The sequence below is a fragment of the Athene noctua genome, chromosome 5 (assembly GCF_965140245.1).
Source record: "Athene noctua chromosome 5, bAthNoc1.hap1.1, whole genome shotgun sequence".
Taxonomy (NCBI): Eukaryota; Metazoa; Chordata; class Aves; order Strigiformes; family Strigidae; genus Athene; species Athene noctua.
The window spans coordinates 9,112,036-9,135,584 of record NC_134041.1 but is presented as its reverse complement, the minus strand read 5'-3'; the positions used below and the strand labels follow the sequence as shown (position 1 = coordinate 9,135,584).

Sequence of the window (23,549 nt, the reverse complement as noted above, 5' to 3'; positions counted from 1 at the left end):
GTTCTTTGTGCAGACTTCTAGGAGCCTTCCCAGGGAGTCTGACTGCTTCCACGGTCATTCCATGGCCAGGAATTTGGGTGCAGAAGGCACAAGAGGGCCATTCTCGGGAACAGGGAGACCACAGTGTGCATTGGAAGATCCCACATGCATCCCTCCCCTACCTGGGGACCAAAGGGTTGAAGCCTCCTGGATCTGAGCTAGGAACCGATGCTCTAGACAAGTCCCTGCCTTGAAGACCGAGGGAAAGCTGCAGGGCTGAGGGCTGAACATGGGCTTGGTTAAACTCAAGATATGATGTTGAGGAGAACTCTCATGCTCAGTTTAAACAGCTGCCAAGCACTAATCTGAGCATTTTTCAGAGTACATAGGGAGCTCATTTTAGGATGACTTTAAACATTTCAATAACCTAAAGTAAATCAGTATCACTCTGCCCACCCTGTGTGAAATTTAACAATTCCCTAAGCAAACTTTTTGAGCTTCACCTATGCATTCCACAGGGCTGAAGAAAACAGTGGCCAAGTGAAAACTATACTTAGGGAGTGATAACTTAATCTGTTCTGTCTGCAGTCTCTTCTCTGTTCTATCAATTCCAGTCCAAAGGATTAAAAAAACCCTAAAATACCCTATCAAGTCCCAGTGTGGTTCAAGAGGGCATTGACTTCTTTATTGACGAAGTTATCCGGGGTACAGAGCCAGTTAGCCAAAGTTCAGCTTTATTCTCTCTACAGGGCCCTGAAAGAGGGTGGCAGCTGGCAGTGCACTCCAGCCAACTCTCCATCACGCCAGTTAGAGAAGGAAAATTCCTATCAGGTCATCCGGCCGGTCTCCGAGTTCCTGCAGGATGGCTCCCTACAGCTAACTGAGGGACTGTGCTCCAATTACCACAGACCCTTTTGATGCTGGCCAGCCTGCAAAGCCAGATGGCAGCTTCTCCTTGGCATTTTGGGCCAGGTTACCCAGTGCAGACCACACTTTTTGTAATGGCCTGGTAAATGTCTCCCAAGCTTTATTCCAAATGCTCTGGTCTCTCCCTGAACTGCAGTGTAACTAGATCCAATCATACTTCTGAACTCCACAGGGAAGAGATGCAGATAAATACCTTTGCAAAATACATAATCAACAGGAAATCAATGAATAAAACATACTATAGGTGTAATATATGTATAGACACATACAGAAACGCTTTTCCTACCACTCTCAATGCACAGATATTAATAGGTTCAGATGATAGATCAATCTGAATGGCTAAAAGAGCTACAGTAAAATCATTTACAGCTTCCACTGACTTCAGTAGAAGATACTGGCATTCTCAGAACAAAACTGAAAGCTAAAACAATATTTCACTTGAATGAATTTCTGTGTTTCAGATATAGCAAACTGCATTTGAAGTTATTTTCACTAGTAACATAAAATCAGAATGTCTGTTATAATATAAATTTTCATTGCCCTTTGCTATTACAATACTGCAGAAATCAACAAATTCCTTTGCAAACACTCTGTATAGAATACCAGCTTATTATACAACAGTAGTATATATCAGTTTGACTAACACAGCCAATAATTGCTAAATATTTGTTTTTGCAGAGAACAATCCACTATTGTGACAGATGTAAAATCCTTGCAATAATACAGTAAGTTGGACGGGCCTCTTTGCACCACTTCTCTAGCCAACCCCACTCCAAATCACACTTTCCAAGGGTCTCTAGAGTGCAACTGAGCAGTTCACTGCCTTTCTCCCTCTAATCTTGTTAGAAAGTAACCATGCCACTTGGAGAATGATTTTTGGAATTAACAGACTAGAACCAGGACGAGATGGGCTCAAGCAATCAGCATTTTCCAGCTCTCAAGGAGAAGAAAAAAAAATGAAAAGAGTTTGCCCTTTAGATGAGCTAATCTCTCTGCCACCTTGGACTCTGGGAAAAAAAGCAACCTAATAATCTAATAGCTAGTCCTGTTCTCTCACCACCACTCCTTAGCAACTATAGTCTCAGGCCTCTTGCTTTTAAAAATATTCTAAAACCCGTCAAATTATTCTGTCATGATGAGACATATTCATCATTGCAGAGCTAGAATAAGTCTTATTTCAAGGACAACTGGGATTTTGTGCTAGGAAAATCAGGTAAACAGATTTAAATTGTTTTCTAAACAAAGAGCCAAATTCCCCAAGCAGCTTTAGGAGATTCAGCAGTTCACACTTCTACAGCTCTGCTCTGAGTTGCCGCAAGTAAGAATTCAGGCTCAAAACCTTTTCTTTTAGCTTTAGCCTTCTAGTGAAAATTCCTTGTTGAACTGAGCAAGCAAGGAGATAATTAAGTCATTTGCCTAGAGCTGTCAGGCTGGACAATAGCCCACCTTCCTCACCATTCTTACTCCCGGCTCAGGTCAGCTTCAGCAACTTTTATATATATATATATATTTATTTTTTTTTTAAAGGAAAGGAATGCTCAGTTTATTTGAAAACAAAATTCATAGGTGTTCTTGCACAGCATTGTCATCGTGGCTTTCATTTCCAAACAACTAAAAATTAGGCTAACCTTTAAATGTTCCTGCATTGCTTGGCAGACAAAACAAACATGACAAAAAATATACTCTTTTCTAATTTTAGACGCATCCAAGTCTGACATATGCCAGATACCGACACATGCCATTTTCCTGAGTCACCAACATGCGGCATCCTGGTGCTCTGGCTTTCACACACTGAGGTTGAGGGATGATGGAATGCATCTGCTGGTGGCAGTAATAGTCTGGTACCCTTAGCAACATTTGGTGAACTGTGAACCTTTGCTTACATCAGGCCAGATCAATACAGCCATTAACAAGGGACATAAACAGAACAAAAAGCTGGCTTTGTTGCATGAGTTAACTGCAGCAAGAGGAGAACATCCAACTCCTGAAGGGCAGACTCACCAACCAAGCACAGGCAATAATGTTTCCATAGACTACAAGTCATCAGGGAGAATTAAATCTACTCCTGCTGAGATTTAATTCTACAGCGAGTACCCTTTTTGGGGGAAGTCATAAAACACCACAAATTCCCTAGCAGAAGACCAATACTTAGATGAAGGCAGTTTATTTTCAAAAAACACAAACCAATAGCTTAGCTGAACTCAGAAAAAGATTTTGCTTGACGTACATCTAAGTAAACACCCTTCAAAAGGCGCTCCACTGATGGGGTCTTTTCCAGAGGTGACTACATTTCAATAGGGCATAAACTGATCCTAACTTGCATTTAAACTTTGAAACTTAGAATTTAAGATATAATGAGATAGGACAGGATCCTATTTCAGAGGTTACTTTTGAAATGCAAGATATTCTCGCAGTTAGAAAATTTAAGGGGACGCTCCATAAATACAAAACATTTAAAGAAACAACCTACTTAACACAACAAAATGGTAACATTACTAGCACTACATTTTCTACAGTGTTTTTAATTAAGCAAAAGCATCAAAACCACAAAAAAACCACGTCAAATTCTACACATCAACACATAAAAAGGGTAAACCAGACCAAACTGCCATGATGGAGGAAGCAAAGCTGTACTTGCTTTACAAACTTTGTATGCAAATTATTTGAAGAGCTCCCTTTTTCAGAAATATTAAATGCATTGTTCCCTTCTCCCTGCTGCAAATGTTCCATGGTATGTGTTCATCTCAATTTAGATTTTGCTGTTTATGCTTGCACAACTCTGTTTCTCCCAGACATACATTTATCTGAACCTCATAATGTGATCTTTCCTCTTCTTCTTACCATATTCTGAGAAATAGTGAAATAACGATCAGCACTCTCGCTAAAGGAGTCACCCTGGAACATGAGCAACCGCAGCAGAAATGAAGGAGGCAGTTCACATGTTGGGGTACCCCCAGCTTTCTGCATGCTTAGGAGGATTTATCACATGAAGTACATTCAGATTCTGCAGCTCGGACCATCAAAATGACCCAGCTCAGTAATCCAGCTCTATATTGTAGTTCCCTGTATGTCAGTTCCCAGAAGGTATACTGAAAGGGAAATAATTAATTTAAAAATATAAATTAAAAAAAAAAAAAAAAAAAGAAAAGGAAAAAAGAGCTCAGCAATCTTACCGGGGATGGGGTTTTGAAGATATTTGGAGACAGATTTGATATTCCAGATGCTCTTGTGAGATAAATCCTCTAAGCTCTTTTAGATCAGTCGTTCCCTCTAACAGCTAAGCCACCAAAAGTTGGGGAAGCTCAGACTTTGATGCCCATTTAGGAAAACCATGATGGATGATATTTAGTACTTTGTAAATCAGACTAGATTATCACAGTGATTCCTGTCTGGTTTTAAAAACCTATTGATCCACTGGTGTCAGCACTGCAGAAGACAGCAAGTAGAAGCTTTCAAAATACTTATAAGTTGGGGACTATCGCTAACTTTGATGCTGTAAAATTCCAACATCGTGATGTATCTTCTGACAGCAAGAAAATTAAGCTTCCGCTAATTAATAGATTAATTCTAATTGGATTTTTCACAAGGCACATAGTAACCAGATTCTGAAAAGATCACTGAACGCATCCATATAAGAAACAACAATCTATCATGTTAACTCTGACGGAAAGAGTTAAGCTACCAATACAATTTTCTTGTCTGAGGAACCTTTCCATCAGTTTTGCATATAGTATTCTTCTGGGTTTGGGATAGTTTCTAAGCATGTACTAGTGAAAGTGGTCAGCAGGAAAGCTTTAACAAGAATAGGAATTAAGTCTTGTTCCAGTGCAGCTTGAGCAACACTATGAATAGGTCACATACATCATGAAAACCAGCCATGAAATATAAGAACTCGCAGCCATCCAGAGACTGATTAATGATTCAAATAAGCAATCTCTTTGCATAATAGCACTTAGGGAACATTATAGACACAGACCCCATTCAACAGCTTAAACTGGGCTCTAGATCAAGAAAACATATGCAAAACTGCAGGGTTGCTGCCTGCAAAATCCAGCTAGTAATGCTACTGGCATTAAGCTATTTTTGATGTCTATGATTCTAAAAGTGCAGTTTTTCAAGTTTAAGAAAAACAATAACTCTGGAAGCAGCTCTGCTTCATTATAATTCTCATAGGATGAGTTTTCAAAAAGGTAAAGATCCTGGCAACTTGAAATCATAAAGGATATCTTTGATACTTTTTTCAAAAGAGCAACAGTATTATTCGTTCAGCTCTAGTCATCCACCCTGTAACTAAAGCCTATCTGCCTAAAATATCTCCATTGGATCCATTAGTCACTATAACTTTCTTTAAGCTGTTAGGCAGCTGCTGTGTTCTTCTCACAGGATTCCTGTTCTTAGGCCCAGGCTCTGGATGACACAGTGAAACAGGCACAAAATGAAAATAAGCAGTGGAAAATCCTATCTATAGGATTATTTAGGATTCCTATTTTGGAATGAGATATACCAAGAAATCAAGGGACCTAGCCTATACCTTTATGTATTGTCACAAAGACAACATGATGGCCTCCACTGAGGATAATTCTCTTTTACGTAAGGAAATGATACAGTTCGTAGGATTTCCTCTTCCTATTCAAAATACAGTTTCATACCTTTTTTTTGGCAATTTAGTGATGCTGTATGGCACTGCATACTACCTCCACCAATGTTCAGGTAGTCTCAAGCACCGTAATTACAGGAACGCAGAGGTACACAGGTGATCAGAAGGGAAGAACAGAGCTTTCTTTTAGGTGGAACAACTACTATTTGTCCATAAAACCAATAGTGCCAATGCAGCTGTCATACAGCCACCCCCTTGCACTTTGTTCTGGGGAATGTAGGAACTCATGTAAGAGCGGCCATACAGAGATCCCTGGAATCATACACTTTTCCCCAGATACAGGTAAACATATGAAGCATGACAGTGAGGAATCTAACACAGTCTTTGCCTTCTTGAGCACAGCTGATCATCAATAGGGTATTTTGAAAGCCACCTCATGAGCTTCTTTCCCAAGCGGTATTCTGCTACTAACTGGCACTGAACTTTCATTGTCTCCTCCTTTGACTTGACTTTCCTCCCATAAGCGTCTTTGCATTTATTGATATTGCACTTCATCTACCATTTTATCAGTCAGTATAATAAGATCTTTCTGTGGTGCAACTTTGATTGCATCAAATAATCATATAGCATCAGAAAAATCCATTAATTCTTTTTTCTTAATTATGAATATTTTGAAGAATCCCAAGTAATCTGCACATGTAACTTTGGCCCAATGTGAAAACTCACTTTTAACTTCATTTGCTTAATCGTAAGGAAGGATGCTGATGTCATCCAATGACAACTTGGATTCTTAATTTCTTAAAATCATTTGCTTAGCAACTTTGCCAAAGCTTTTCAGAAATTCAAAATATGCAACAGGTAGTGGATTGCCTTTATCTTCATGTTTGTCAGTTCTTCAGAAAAGAGCTAACAGATCTATGAGGTACAAATTCCTCTTCCAAAATGATACATACCATTAAACCACTGTTTTCCATGTTATCTGACTTGTCCCTTATAAAGAGTGGGTCTAATTTGGGAATTCCCTCTAGGCTCCTCACAGTGAACACCAAAGCAAATAATTCATTTAGCTTTTCTGCAAAGACCTTATTTTCCTTGAGCACTTCTTTTACATCTTGATCATCTATCAACCTTATAGACCTTCAGGCAGGCTTCTTGCCTCTGATGTGTTTGAAAAAGTTTTTATTATTAGTTTTTATGCCTTCAGCAAGTTATTCTTCGAAATTGTTTTTGTCCTCTATTATTATGGTTTTGCATTTAACTTGCCAGAGTGTACTGGGGTTTTTTCCTTAGTTCATTTGGGCAAGACTTCAAAGGGTGTCCTTTTAATGCTAATGGCCTTCTCCAGTCTAATAATCCCCTTTGCTAACTTCTCATGTGACCTTTTATAAAGTTGCGGAGTTTTTCAAATAGGGGTAATACGCTTACTCTCTAATGGTAACGCTGCAAAAATGCATTCCTACAATGGTGATTTTATATAGCTGCCGTGTCACCTGAAAGTGTTATTTTGTTCTGGTTTGCCCTTTTAACTACTACTTTTATTTTTCTTTTCCATTTTATGTTGGACCCTGTTCAGAAGTGTGTGCCAATCTAAGGACTTTTTGGCTTTTGTACTCCACCAGGAATGATCAATTTGAACATGCTTTTATTTATTATTACAGAATGATTCTTTGATAGGTACGTCTTCAATCAAGACTTAATCCTTGCTCAGGGATAAATAATAAGTCTAGTCTCCTCTTTCGGGCTCTTTGATTTCTTACTTCAATAAGACGTCATTTTTAAAGTGTATAAATGCAGTTTCTACACCACACTTAATCATGACGCTTAATCAGTCCCCATCATTACATTCTTTCAGTCCTCATTGCTTCTCTGGTAATTCTGAGCATGACATTATAAAGATGCTTACTGTTACCATCCCATTTTGGCACAAAATTTTAATGCATAGAGATTGTGAGATTGTTCAGGACTTGTTGATACAACTCCACCCCCCGACGACTTTTTTTTTTTTTTTTTTTTTCCTTTTTTGCTTCTGAGCTTTCTTTTAACTATAATGTCACTCCTCCACTGGCTTGGTTTCCTCTGCTATTCGTGAGTAATTTTACACTGCTATTCCAGTGCTCACTGATTGAGATGCTATTATGTCAATATCCTCATTTAAAATCAGCATTTCACTTTACCCATCTTCCTCGCATACATTGGGCTAATTGTCCACTGGCTGGGTAAGCTTCTATTACAGCTATCTTGCACCAGTAGAATAGCACGAATAGACATAGTTAGGTCAAACACTTGGCCAGCTGTCTGTAAATCATTTTTGAATACTAAGAGCTCTTTTGTATTAAATAAAAAAGCTCTGGCAGTGACTTTGCCCCTGCGTCTTAAAAGGCAAATGCAATCCCAGGCAGAAAATTGAGCTACATGAACAAAGGGCATGTTCCCAATGCTGTCTGAAGTAAGAAAAATAAAATGGATCAGCTCATTCCAGGCATTTCCACTTGCATCCTGTGAGAAGCCGCATCTCTAAGAAGCTCTGGCAAGAGCCAGCTGGAATTGACTGCTGTATAGCTCAGGAGCTCATTCTCCTCAGTGCTCATCAGTTCAAATGCATCCATTGACTGAAGCAGACTTGTCAGTGACCTTGACTCTGACCCAGTTTATAGAAGCACTTGGGGGAGGAGCAGAAGCAAAGGGGGAATTTTTCATAAGTGGGTAAAAAAGATCTCAAACCCTGTCTCTCACTGAAAAGCAGAGAAGGGGAGGAGAAGCATGAAACCAGAATTACTGAGGAGGAGCTTAAACATGTCTCCCAGACTCAGGGAAACTCTCAACGAAGCACCGAACCTGTCAGCCACTCCTTGATTAATGTTACTTAAAAATATCAAAAAAAAAAAAAAAAAAAAAAAAAAAAAGCCTCTCTCCCCCCAATGCAGATATTAAAAGAAGAATTTTTGATAACATCATAGCTGTAAGAATCACAGAAAGTAGAAGCAGAAAGAAGATGCAGGAGAGTGAGAAAAGAATCCATACTGAACCTCTCATGTACACTCAGACCGAGAAAAAGATGTGTGTATTATATAAAGGGAATATTTTCCTGCATTGACAAGGGGCAAATTCTTTGAAGAGATGGCTCTGATTCATCAGCAGGGTTCTGGCAGATGCCCCTAGAAAAGTAGAGAACATGGCTGTACATCTTCAAAAAACTATTTTAGGAGACATTATTTCCTCAGAGGGATATTTGAGTTGTGTTCAGCCCCCTAGGCATGTCCCAGGAAAATACAACCATGTTTTGATGGTAGAGAGGATGCTAAAGCTTTGATGGATAATATTTTGATCCAAGGTAAAAGAGAGGAGTTTGACTAAAGGCCCTAAAGACCTGTGGAAAGATGCAGAGTTGCTGAGCTAAAACTAAGAAAGCAACAACACAAGCTCCATGTAATAGCAATAAAACCCCTGGAAGAAAAGATAAGGTGTACAGTAGATCACTGCAAAGTGGAGGTCATAACTAACATGTCTGCCCCAAACGAAAAACAGCAGTACAAAGATTTTTCAGAATGGCAAACTACAGGAAAAAAACAATCAAACACGCACATGATATAGTTTAGAGGAGCAACCTGCAAATGATACTGCACACAGATAGCCCAAGTCACAGGATGAAAATATTAATACAACATTTGAGTAAAACGGTTAACTAAAGGAGTAATCTAGAGATATGATAGTGAACCACACACTAATTTGTCTACAGTGTTTCAAACAGGTATCTGAGAACAGCTTACAAGTGTCAGGTACAAACAAAAACTGACCAACATTGTGTTGAAACAAAAATTTTGGCTTAGTCTCTGAGATTAAAAAGTTTCATTCCTCTTTGGGAAAATAATTCTAGCTGAAACTCCCCCTATTCTAGATACAAACCTTACCAAATGGGGATAGCAAAAAAACCCAATCAACCAGCGAACAAAACCACAACCTATACCAGAGGTTACCACACCACTACGGTGGTATGATAAGCACATTGAGTACAGAGATAAATTTGGTAGCTGTAGACACATTCTCTGGAGAGTCTAGAGTATTTGATAATAGTGGAGCATCATCTATAACTAGATTATGAACATGTCAGTGTGATCAAAACAAAAACCCCCACAAACCCCAAACAAACAAAAAACCAAAACAAACAAACAAACAAACCTACCCAAAAATGCCTGCCTCGTTTAGATGAAATGTGCCTTATAAATCCAAAATTATAAATTTGTCTTTTCAAAAAATAAGGCTATTAGCAGGGGGTGTCCTGAACAGCACACCCCTTCCATGCCTATCACTTTAAGGAGTTCACAGTTCCAGGTGGGACTTCACTTAAGTGTCAATGTTTCCTAAGATGTTATTAGAGAAATTATATACTCACTTTTATATATACATTTATACATATGAAGATATACATGTAGACAGTTTACATGTTGAAAAAAAAATCAAAAAGATGGAACAAAGATCATAGATTAATTGGAGATGAGAAGGAAATCTGTGTAAGTTATTGAGTGTATTTGACTACCTCAAAAGGGAATTAACTCTATCTAGACCTTTCCCAATAAATACCTGTCATAAAACCCTCCAGTGGAAAAGATTCAACATTTCCTGCCAATAATCTATTCTAGTGTCAAACTAGCTCTGCTGCTAGCAAGTTTCTCATAATATTGTCTGTGTTTAAAGGACTGTGGGGGTGGAGGTGTGTTCCCTCTGCCCCCCCGCCCCCCCAACCTGACCTGTATTTTCAGTAACTCTATTCAAGTGATAACCACCAGTAGAATTGTAATGGATGCTTCTGGTTTTGTGGATCCTGGGAACACAAATAACAACACAATAGCCAAAGGCTAATCGGAACGATGTGCCCACATAACTATGGTGCTGGTCAATGTCCAACTCAAAAAAATTTGGAAGAAAATTACTTCTGTAGTGGTATGTAAATAAGTCAATTATCTTACTGTATACATAGGGAACAGCCCAGTGCCCACTGAGCTCTGCTGCATGGCAGCAGGCTGCTCGCTAGGATCTCCCCTTGAGTAGGGACACCTCTCAAGGTTATTCCTCAAGATTGAGAGACTCCTTGCTGCAACAGATTCTGGGTAAGTGGTTAATAAGCATGTTAAACTTTGAAATCCTAACTGAGTGATATAAAGTGTTGGTTCTGTGCAAATATAATCCTTTAGACATAAATTGTTGACGGAGTCTGGGACTAGGAGCGGATCCAGCCACACCTAGACTCCTCTCTGAGAAGGAGATTAGAAAGCAAGGGAGTCCATTCTGAACCTCGTAACTCAACGGGAGGGTCTCCTTGACAGTTTTATCTGACTGTCCTCTATGCAGTAACTATGAAATGAACCTTGTCATTCAATCTTGTTAAACCATGTTAAGTCACTGTTTTACATCAATAAACATATTACTACTTCTCTCTTACAAAGGAAGTTCATCACTCCATCCATGACAGTGGAAAGGAAGCTGCTCAGATTGGAAGCTGCTTTACCTAGTAGAAATATAGAACATATTAGTAGATAAAAAAATAATGTTTACTCCAGAACAAACTGAAAGTAGATTTGTTAAAACTAAGTGAAACAAACTGAGGAATTCTTCTAAACTGTTACTTCCACTTTCATGAGATCGCTTATCAGAAAATACCACAGCGAACAAAATCATCACGCACACCACATTTATTTCTGTCATCAGATACCTAATGTATTCATATTTAACAATGGCAAGAGTTTAATGGGAATACTTTTAAACAGCCTATATGAAGTATAATGTTAGCTAGACCATTAGTAACTTACTATGCTAGTCCAACGGTAAAGTGGGAAATAGAGTCAAAATCCTAAGCACCTACTAAGCAAAAGCTACAGAATCAGACACTGATCAGTACATCTCATGGTTAAATTACACCCTAGCACCAGTGACAGAAAGGTTGCCCTTACTATTGTTTTGTTCAACAGAGAACTGAAATGAGAATTATATTTGCAATACTAAAAAGTTGCACTTCAGTCAACAGGGACTTGCAAGATACAAATGGTACGGGGCATTTTTACAATGTCAACAAACTGGTGCAAACACAAACATTACCACAGAATGCAGCCACAGGGTTATCACAGTTGAACACATACTGCACGAGAAGTAGTATCTCCTCTAATTTCAGGAGGAGAGAAATAAGAGGCAGCATGTTGGCCATTTTAGCAGAGAAGAATTCAGAATAACATGCACTATATTAGGTTGAGAATTATTGGCAAAAAATGATGCCTGATGATAGCTGTTTTGATGTCTGAGTGAAAGCCATCAGGTACATATGACAGCCCGGGATATCTGCTGAGGGACTATCTGAACATCACTTCCTAGTAGGTTGTTAAAATTCAATATTGTGTTAACAATGATTATTCATTACTATTGTGGTGTTTAGCTGGGGAAGGAAGTCTAAGAGCTCTGCTAACAGCAGAATGGAGCCAGGTAGTGTGTTATGCTACAGATCTCATTACCCTATGTTAATCTGTTATGACTCCATATACCAGATGATGCAGACCTCAGCTGATTTGTTTGGCTCTGAGTGACTTCTGAGCAATACCAAACCCCAACCCACAGCCTTTCCAAACATTTATTAACATCCAAACTGGCTTCAGCTGGAATGAGGTTCAGCTTATAATTTTTCCAGTGAAATATATTTTACTCTGCTGCTCCAATTTATAACAGGAACAGGAGAGATGATGAGGGAAAAGAATAATTTTTGAACAGAAAACAATTGCCTCCAGTCAATCAAATGTTAGATAATACTGCTTGCGGGCTTATACTATAAGAAGCCTAAGTGTACAATTTTGATGTGAAACCCTTGCAAAATCTGTTATTATACATTATTTGTCAACTATCCAGTATCACATTGATGATAATACTAGTAACATCATTTCACAAGATGAGTGGAAGTAAAGCCTCTAAGACTGACACAATTTGCAGGACTGACAAAAGTAAAATTTATGTCACGTTCCAGCAAAGTACATGCATGTTGGAGACCAACTGCATTTTTCATAATGTGGAGTTGTCTGGTGAAGAATGTAGCGCTGCCAAAGGCAGAGAAGATGGCAGGTCATTAAGGCAATGCTGCCATTAGGGAGAGTTGTACGCTGTAAAATATCAGTTACAGATTTCTAAGTCTTCAGTCTGTGACCTAGTTTTCCATGGAACCGGAATGCTTCCCTCAAAATATGACACTGCTTTTATAACCAGGGACACTAGAAAAACAAAGATCCTGGTTTACATCACTACAATAGTTCAGGTTAACGAAGAAAATTAGGGTTGGATATGCAGCACATGGAGCACTCCCACAAGGGCACACTTTGAACGTGGCTCCTGCACAGTCAAAACTACTGTCCTTGATAGTACACGCTAGATGCTGCTACCGAAGGCCTAGAAAAGAAGTAGGCTGAACAATGGCACTGACAGAGGGCAGTCTAAGAGTGTCTGAAGACAACACCGGTCAGTCGGAGCAGCACGCAGAAGGGCAGAAACTAAGGACCTATGTCAAGTGTTAACACCTGAATTGCGTCTTTGAAAGAGATTGGATAGTCGTCTGGAGTGGTAAGAACATGGGTAGTCTCCTGACAGGGATGAACAGAGCTCAGTACCAGAATGGGAGAAACAGAAGGTGAAAAGAAAGTCTGTGAGCACCGGGAGGGCTGAGCCTCTACGCTTTGGCAATGATGAGGGAAAACCTACAGAAACCACTTAACTGAGTAATATAGTCAACTCTAATGAGTAACAGAGTGTCAGGAAGAGAACGTGTTTCCTTTCAACTGGCTATGCTAACCTGCTTCACACACCCCTTGACATTCAACCTCACCTGCTTTCTAGTATCTGGGTTTATCAGCAGAGAGCCCAGCAAGCTGGAACTTGGAGACCAACTCAGGCCTTTTCCCCAGGCCAAACTATCACTACTATCTTCCTGAAGCAGTGATGGTGCATGATGTACTGAGGGGAGCCAACCCTGGTGAAGGATATCCATCTGCCTCTAAAGAAGGCTCTAGAGATAGATGATAACACAGAATCAGAAAAGTGTGTGTTCAGTATGTTTGGAAGAAAGTAGATACACTCTCCTTATGGAGAGGAATGTAGTCATCTGCCAAAGAACCAAGTTTACATTTATCAGACAAATGTTAATTCACCTGTAGTCTTACTGCTTGCACACTCAAGCCTACCTGGATCAAAAACAAGACCTTCTCTGAGACAGGAAGATTGGAAACATATGGTTTTGTTCAAGTCTAAGCCTGAACATGGGATCTTGAAAAACCTTCTCAAAAACATAAAAGGTATCATTCAGCCTTAAATATCCCTCCCCCATGTCTGCAGTTATTATGTTTACTCATCCTTTCTTATTATTAATTCTATCGTCAGCAGATATCCACAAAGCCCACAGGCAATGTCTCTTTCCCTTCCTCATGCCAGTCCACAGCAATAGCAGATTGCCATCCACTATCAGTTCATTTATCAGCTCTTGTGGCAGATGTCTGTGTGGTGGATCTAAAGGTTCCAGCCCAGCAGATGACTCAGATTTCAGCATGCTGGGGCTTCATTTCAGCTGTATGCTTTGCTTTGAATCCATGAAAACTTCCACCCAGTATAGTATTAAAAGTATGCAAAGGCTGCAACATCAAGCACTCCAAATTCAGGAATGGAAACAGAAAGGTTGCCTATGCAGAAATAATTTAAGACTTGGGCATATGTGTTCATGACAAAGGAGATGCTAATTAATGAGCACACCCCAGGTGAATGGGTTTTTCTTTTCTTTTCGGTCTGGTCTCCAGCTCACTCACAGCACAAGGTGGCTAACATAGGAATCATTTGCATGCAGGACTCCAGCTTCAATGACAACAGGAGATGGAAAACAGGCAGAATAGAAGAAAGATGGATGCAAAAAGTCCAAGTACAGTGTTGCACTGAGGGTGCCTGGGAGCACTGCATTCCACCTCTGCATTTTCATTTGAGGGGGGCAAATCAATTGAAACAGATTCTTCCCAAGCACTCAGTCACTGCCCTATTCCTTGTCTTCTAGGTCCTAAGAACTCCAAATGACAAGAATAGTCTATCTCAATCTTCCTTGAAGAAGGAAGGGGTAGAAATGAGACAGTGAACATATCAAGCCTTGGTGAATGACATGAAACAAATCTGATCCCAGGCATCTTAAATCATCTATCTCACTTGAGTAGGTACTTCTCATCATAACTGTCTCTGCCTCTGTTTCCTATCCATACAAGAATAATGTATTTGTCTCTCACAAGGGTCCCCAAAAATGAATTAATTAACACTTCTGAAATGCTCCCAGGGTATAGCGGTGAGCAAAACAAAAAAGCCCACGAGGAGATTAACAATTCTATCCTCAGAGCAGGATCTGAATAGTGCACAGTAAATACAGGACAGGGCTACACAATGAACACTGAAGGTAAAACAAAACACTGAATAGCTGCTTATTATGTGAAAGTTTTCCATTTGGAGAACTCAGTGAGGCAGGGGTCTAACTGAGAGAATAACATGAGCCCCCATGATTAAAGACCATATCACAATGCACATACTCAAGGGGACTGAGCTGACACTGAACACGCTACCTAAGTTCACTCATTAAATCTGATTTAAAGAGTGCTTTTGCTTGTTGGGAAAAGTGCTGGATGGCCACACGAAACCTGTCCAATAATCAAGCAGTTATGCTGCGCTCTCTGTCTCCGAGGCTTCACGTTACGCCAGATATAAGGACTGTTTGATTTCCATAGACCATCCATATCCTGATCTTGCCAGTGCCGAGTACTTAATCCCCAGTCCAAAACATTTAAGCACTTGCTTAACCATAAGCACACAAGCAATGCTGCTGGATTCAATCAGATTGTGCATGTGTTTAAATCTTGCTGTGCATATATGCTTTACTAGATTCCTTAGCTAGGCTAATAGACATTCATTCTCCAAACAGCTTTCTATGTGATGCCCAAGCAGAACTTCCTGGCCCCACAGTTGAGCTGCTGGAACAGCCCATACGAACATCCTTTGACATACTTCAGACAAAAGTCAGCTGAGTTGGTTTACACAAAACTTTCATGTTCTGAGTTTATTTCACTAACCTGCTCCAGTACAGACAGGGGAATCATCTACACCTATCGTCTGGTGGAGAGGTGGGAAGGCATTGATGTCTGGCATATGGGCAAGGAAAGGTACTTAAGAACAGAAATATCTTCAGCCAACAGCACACGATGTAGAAGAGCAAGTCTGTCACTTCAGTCTCATCTATAAGACTGACACCACTAGAAACAGCTGAGAATATCCCCTCTCTTCACTTAGGCTAACACAATGGCAGTGACTTACCATCAGGAATGATTGTTTCAAAATCAGTGACATGGAGATCAAAAGCTTCTTACTGTTCTCTGATTTCTTGACCCATTCACTCCCTCCTAAAGAGGATATGGTCATCATGGAATTTGAAACGCTTTAAAAATAAAACAAGCACCTTTTCTAAAACCCAGAAGAACAGAGAACCACAGGTGCTTTGGTTTATTTTTATACAGTAACGACAGTAGACTCTTAGACTTGGACCATTCAATGTGGAATCACTGTAGCTATGGCACTTTACGTGCACCTTGTACCCACTGCACTTATTTTTGTGTCGGTCATACTCCCCCCTCCAGAATGAACTTTTTTCAAAGGAAACAGCTTATCTTCCATGCTGCAGCAGCAGAAGAAAAATCATCCTATACAGCAACATTTGAAATGTGGTTTTATGCTCTTATGGCAGCTAATTTTCCTTAAATGATTTAAGGGAATGAATACATCTAAAAGGCCTGCACTGAGCCATTCTGCAATGGCAACATGAAGCTGAACTTCCTCTGCTTTAAACAATCCAATCTCTTGTGGACAGCTCCTCACAGCAGATCTTGTCTAGAATGGGAGACATGAAGGTTATTTACCTTATTTTGCAGGGAACTTTACTTTGCATTTTATTTCATTTCATATTCCCCAGCGTGGGGAGACTTCAGGTGAGAAGAGGGTGGCAGAACAGACGTGTTCAAATGCGTAATCCCTGATCTGTCGCAGTTTGACAGCAGCCCCCCTGCAACTGGTTCACCTATGCATGCAGCCAACCATCTATCACGTATTACTCATCTAAAAGTTACACTCTACACCTGGAGAGTAGTTAAAATCTTTAGCAGCCTGAAGAGATTCAAAGGAGGTTTTTATTCTGGCACTCTGTCAGGAGGTGAGGGATTTTTATTTTTTTTTTTAGCTCAAGTACTTAATAAAAACAGTCCCTGCTAAAGCAGGATGGCCCACATACAGTCCCATGCCCTCTCTCTGAGGCAGCTGGCATGTTTTCGCCTTTTGTCCCATCACTTTGGAAATGGTCTGTTCATACAAATATTACTGGTATCAGAGGGACTAAGAAGCTGGTATTGCCTGAAAAAACCCATAATCCTATATACTACATTGTATTGCTGAGCATCTCTAAAACTTTCAGAAAGGCTGGTATTGACTAGGGGATGATAAAACCAGACAAGAAGGTTTTTTGGTGAGTAGCTAATTCACTGAGAAATGAAACTCTGAAAAGCCACCTGAACTTTGCTTGTAGTTTAATCCAAAAAAAGATTCCTAAATAGTATTTTAAAAAAATATTAAATAACCCTGAAAATGAAATGTTGCACTTGTGTTTGAAAGGCTCCTTTTTCTTTTCCTCAGAAGGAAATGAACTGGAACTGGTTCATCTCAGGTTGATCACTGGGGAAGGGTAGGAGACAGAGAGATGGAGGAAAAAAAAGATTTCCATTTCAGACCAACTCTGACCAAATATTTCTTTTGATTTTTCATTTTAGCCACCACAGCAAATAAATTCATTCTTCACACATAGGGCAGCTGGAAACTACCAGAGTTTTCAAAGCTTCTCAGGAATGGGACAAAGCTGAAAAGAATTATTTTCCCCCCAAGAACAGATTTAATTTTACTGACAGGGACTTTTGATAGTGCCTTTGTTGCTTTACTAGCTAGAAGCATTTCCCTACACCCAACTTTCTTGTAATGTTTAAGGACCTCTTTATTCTTGAAAAAAAAAAAAATCCTTCTTCTCAGACAAAGCAGCCTCCATCATCTAGAATGAAAACTGTCTTGTTATGTGGGGTAGGAAACAGAGGAAAGACCAGGCTGGCTGTAAAGCTCCTTTCTGTACTTTCCATCACCACCACTCTAATACTGCAGAGCTTAGGAGCCTTGGTCACAGGCACAATGCTAGGTGCTGCACAAACAGAAATTCTGTACCAACCAATTAGCAGTCTGAGAAAATATTTTCCATGCAATTGGATTCCACTCCATATGTAAGGGCCTTCTATCTTCCTTGTACCTAAAACCCCTTCTATACAGGTATTATGACTACCTGGAAGATAAAAATTCCAATTAAGATGTGTTGGGAGAACCAAGAGTTAAATTAAAGGAGCTCTTATCCTCTACGTGATGTAGCTAGGTGTAAGAATCCTCTTTCTTTATTAGCAAGGCAAACCAGGTCCTTTTTTACACTAACCAAACAAACAAAAAAAAAAAATTAGCAAAACTTCAGGGAAATAAAGATCTAAATGCCATCTCTGTAACGGGAAGCAAAAAAACCTGGACAGATACCAGGAATTCCATACAGAAAAAATAATAATCTATAACATCTCCTCTTATATTTTTGGCAGTGATTTTTTCCTACCCATCTTCATCTTTGTTCAGCAGTTTTTCTTAGGTGCCACATTCAATAATCCTTCTGCGCTTTGATGTCAAACATTCAATAGCTGTCTGCCTCCCTCCCACTCCTCTTCTCCATATTCTCTGTAATCCATCTCCTCTGATTAGCTAAGATTTCACCTTCAAGAACACCTCTGCTTTCCTGAGTGAGCATGAGTGTGTGCGTGTGTGTTTATATAATATTTGCAAATATTATCCCCCTCCTGCTCTGCACACTACATAGCAGCCCCTGCCGGAGCTCTGGATTAAACATCAATGCCATTCAGTAATTCAATTTGGGGGGCCTGCTGCTTTGAATCCAGCTCAGGACATCACGAGAGCAGCTCGATTGAATTTAGGCCCTGCTTTCAGAATTATTCCATATTTAATCTGAGTTGAACTTCATTTCACTTGCTCTCTCCACTCTGATACTTCCTGTGACAAAACCTACAAATGTCTCTGATCTCATGCAGCGGGGGTGGTGTTCGCTTACTTGTCTCTTATTTTGGTTTGCCACTGGACTAAGCCACAGCAGTTACTGGCATCTTGCGCAACCCCACAGAGGGAAGAGAGTCGGTACCTCAGCAAGTGGCTGTTCTGGCATCACCTTTCCTCACTTACCGGATTGTTGTACATCTCAATGATGAGCTGTTTCACTCCGTGCAGTGTGGGATGAGCCCAGGGAGACGGATTTGCCCAGTGCCGATTTAAATCAAACCCCATCAGGGAGCACCTGCACACACAAAAAAACAACACACACAAACAACTTATATGGACTGCAGCCTCTTCTGGCTTCAGCTGCAGAATTAGGGCTATATTCTGCAGCTGACGCATTTAAACAAGTTTTTCTCATGGAAAAAACAAGGGAAATGCTCTTCTGAGGATGAGGAGAGCCTGCAGCAGTGGCCACTCTCAGAAATAACATGACCAGCAGAGTATCAGATGAAACACCTTTGGTTGTTCAGCATTTTTCCCCTTCGCACCACATATGTTCACGTTATCCTTTGCCTTTTGCCAGCTTGCCATGATGGCACTGGAAGAGCCTGCTTGGCCTTTGAGGTTCCCTTCTCTTCAGTGCTCTAGCTGGGGGTCTATAGCCACGCAGATGACCCATAAACTGCATCACCAGGCCCTTACTTCACCCTCAGTCAGGCCTTGACTCAGCAAAGCTGTTGAGAGCATTGAAATCAATGGCCATTAAGTATGTGCTTAAGGGATTTAAAGCGTGAATATAATTGTTCCACTAACCCGGGGCCTCAGCCTCTTCCCCTCCCGCAACTGCCTAAACAAAAGTTAGCCAACCAAGACACTAAGTTAAAAAGCTTATTGGCCATCAGATCTTGTGGGCATTGAAGCATGTATGTCACCTTGGCTCTCCCTCCTGCTCTGACTCATATCCCTCTCAGTACACTGTCTTGAGTTTGATTCTGCTGCTCCCAGCCCCACAGAATAACATCCCATTCTTTGCGAAATCCCATTGAAACTCAATGGGCTGTTATTACAGCGAACACAAGAAATTAAAAAGCTGCAAGTGGCACAAATAAGAGGGGGAAATCACGTCTCTTGCCTACTGCAGAGATCATCTAGGCAATCTGTGGCCATAGATACAAGCAGGGAGAGAGGTCTCTTCTGTTGTCTCAAGCTGAGCTTGGGACCAGTGGATCATGGGTAGATCTTGTTCAGGAATTCCAAGAAAGATCACACAAATAACAAAAGCTCAGGCAGACATGCAACTTCCTCTATATTTTAAACAAATAAACAAAAAAAATCAACCTCACTGCTAAGCCTTAAAGCTTCTTGAGAAAAGAAGAGCTTTCATTGATCCCTGGTCTATTACGAGAATGCCTGTTCAGCCTTAATCTTTTAAACACACCTATGCAAACAACAGAGATTTATTCCAGTAGTGCCATCCTTCGACAAAAATTCTAAGAAACTGATGGCCAAAAAGCATAAATTTAATTGGCAAAAAGAAGGGAAAATGCCTCACTTCTCTAACAGCTGAAACAAATGATTGCATACATCAAACCAAAATAAAAAATAAGACAGAAAGATGAAATGCTATGAAAAGTAAGGGGATGAAACCAGAGGATTAAGTTAATTTTGAAAAATTATGAATGAATATTTTTGTATGAACCAAAAAATGCAAAGTTAATGGAACATTTTTTTATAAAAATTCTTATGGGGAAACTAGGCAGGCAGGAGCTGCTGTGCTCCTCAGCCTTAGACAACCCAGCCATCAGGCTGTCTGGGAGTTCAAACACCCAATTGCCAGCTCTGCAACTCCATCACTGCTGACTTGGTGTACCGATGAGCCAGATGGCTCACTGTGGTGGAGAAAGCCACCTCCTTGTCTTGGTGGTCACTTGTCTGCTTGTCTAGAGAAGAGATGGATATTTTCTTTGGACACTCCAGGAGCTACAAATTCACAGACAACTCTGAAAGTTGTCTCCATTCCACTATAAAGCAAAATGTATTGTATAAGATTTCTCTCTTTTTTCTTTTTTGGTCTTAACATAAACTCTGTCCACTGAGTTCTGCTAAATCCTATCTTCTTTTGAACTCATTGACATTAATATAAAATCAGAAGTACTTCCAGAGACACAGATGGAATTACACTGGGATAAAACTGGTGTAAGATCAGAATCACAAGAACGAGTTTTTCATTTAACAAAAGCAGAAACTGTGGTGATCATCATGAGTCTTACTGTATTTTGGCACAGTTCCCAAGAAAACAGCATGCTCACTCTACAGGATAACTTTCTTAAAAGATCAGAACCTGAAATCATATCTTCTCCTATGGTTATTGTGTTCCATTTTCATTTTAAGAATATTTAAAGCTAATAACACTACAGAAAACAAGTATATTTTGATTCCATTATGTTTATCTCCAAAGCACATTGAAGTGGCCAAGCTATAGAGCAACAAAAGCAAATTTTAAATTCAAATACAGATTGTCAATGTTAAATTTGGGGTTTGGGACTTTTTAGATAACTTTAAAGTCATGTCTATAGGGAACAGAAGTAAGAAATATTATTTTTTTCTAAGAAACTAAGACATTGTGATTTGCAATATTTGAATTTTCCGTGAATGTCTGGTTAGTGATGAATCTCATAGTCCATTTCAAGCAACAAGAACAGTTGAAAATAGTTGTCTTTCCTTGAGAAGACTTTATAAACAGAAGGAAGCAATGCTTGACAAACAAGTTACTCATTTGGAAAGCTCCTCTGAGCTCTATTTAATAGGAACCCAAATTAATTTCCAAATATCATTTAGCTAGTCTTTGATGTAGTATATCACATCTTTATCAATGTAACAACAATTAATTAAATTTCTGATGTAAGCATTACTGTTATTTTACAGGCTGGGAACAGTGTAGAATTTTCTTTCTTCCTCCCCATTTTTAAGTCTTTTTACTTTCCATTTTGCCTAAAGACACATTTGTATCTACCATATTCTCTCCTTATTCATCTGTTGCAAACTTGCGGTGTCTCTAAGGAAACATCAAGTTGTGTTCCTTGGTACTTCAGATTTGATTATTGACTCTATTACATGTAGAACTGTCTCCCAAAGCTCACATATATCAGGACATGACCAAAACATATGGCCAGAATCCCCCACATGTCTATTATAGATCCTGCATTGTTTATATTCTCTTGCTCCCAGATGATGTGGTCTCCCTTGAGGCTTATACTTCCAACGTAAGATCTTCAACAAGGTAACTTAAAAATTGTATCTTGCACTGCTTTTTTAACTCACCATACCAATCTTAAACCAGCTCAATTCTAGTACATGTTACTTGCTGTTTCCATTGTTTAACTGTTCACCTTCTGCTTCAAGAACTGGGTAGGCAAAGTACAAATACAGGTATACTTTAGAAACAGCGGGTCTACAATGGGAAACAACTGTGTTCCAGTATAACATGGGATCTTTCAATATTTGAGACCAGCATTCTTACTCAGACTGCAAGCATTGCCATTGGTTTCAATACAGTTCCTTACGTGACTAAGTGTTCTCCTGACTTAGAAGGGGCCTCCAAATCTGTCCTGTGTAGTAAATAAACTAATGTGCTCAGTACAAATATAACAAGGGAAAAAAACCCTCAATTATATCAAAGTAGTGTTTAAGGATGATCTTTAAAGGGGACATGGAGGAGAGCAAGACAGAAAATACTGCAGACTCCAAGAGGCACAAGGGAAGACAAAAGCAGCTTCAAAATTAGTGAGGGTTGGAGTAGATGAACATTTCCAGAGTAAGGGCACTGGAGAATACCCCATTCCATGAGGTTTAATGGCCATGCCCATGAACGCTTTTATAAACATGGCAGGTAATATTGACATAGAGCCAGATAAGAATGATGTGCTGGCAAGTTGTAAGTTAGAAAACAGTGTAATCAGAAGGACGTGAGCTTTCTATAACAAGCAAAGAGTAAACTGCTACTATTACCTGACTGTACTCTTCATTCATACTGTGAAACCCTAGCTTGTATGTCACATAGTCATTGCTGCCACAGAAAACTACATGTATGTAATTTAAAACATTTAAGCTGTTAACGATTGTTTGAATTTTGGATTATGCTTGTTAGTGTTTGCAACATATACAGACCACATACTATGTTTCTGCTTTGTGATTGAATGTACTTTTAAATCAGGTTCTGCAGTTATTCTTGTTGAAATAGAATTTGCATTTCACAAACGTTCTCCAGCCTTTTTCAAAAATTTCTGTTTTCTATAAGTAGATAAATTTATTACAGTGTTTATAAATTTACATAAACACAGTGCAAATTCAGTCAAAGCAAATGAGTTTCAAAATTGAAATGGAAACTGAAACATTTTGCAGTATTCATCCCTCCCTACTTGGGAGGCAGCCAGATCTCAAGAGGTTACCAGCTCAACTCTGTAAAACCAAAGATGTTCAGACCAGCATTCAGCTTGATGGGCAATTATCTGGACAGAAGCTCCTTGCCTCTGGGGGCTTAACTCACCACTGGTTTTAAGGATTTCTTATGCAGCTGCTTTAATGATAACATCCTTGTCCCTTTCCAGAACTGAGGAAGGTGTAGTACCAAGGCCTACGTTGGGTTTATTTTTAGGGCTGCTTGCTATTCTTTCTGGTTGTACCTATTCTTTCTAGAATCTCCAAGTTATAGAAACCTCCAAGAACTCTGCCTTCCTTTCACTCCAGTTATCCCTCCCCCATTCGTTTTTCCTACCATGCGAGTTTAAGTCTCTCACTAACAGACCCATTTCCACAAGGTGAGATATGGAGAATAATGGAGGAAAGGAGTTAAAGAAATCCTTTTTCATGGCATATGATT

The 23,549-nt window shown here is 39.6% G+C and overlaps 1 protein-coding gene across 2 annotated transcripts in view; it reads right to left on the bottom strand.

Annotated features, from left to right (window-relative positions):
• Positions 1-23,549, bottom strand: part of LOC141960575 (BEN domain-containing protein 5) — a 971,168-nt gene that overhangs the window by 143,718 nt on the left and 803,901 nt on the right. For both annotated transcript variants that reach the window (XM_074906246.1, XM_074906247.1), the window contains exon 10: positions 18,857-18,968. In XM_074906246.1, coding sequence (XP_074762347.1) covers positions 18,857-18,968 — 112 coding nt within the window. The remainder of the gene's footprint in view (positions 1-18,856; positions 18,969-23,549) is intronic.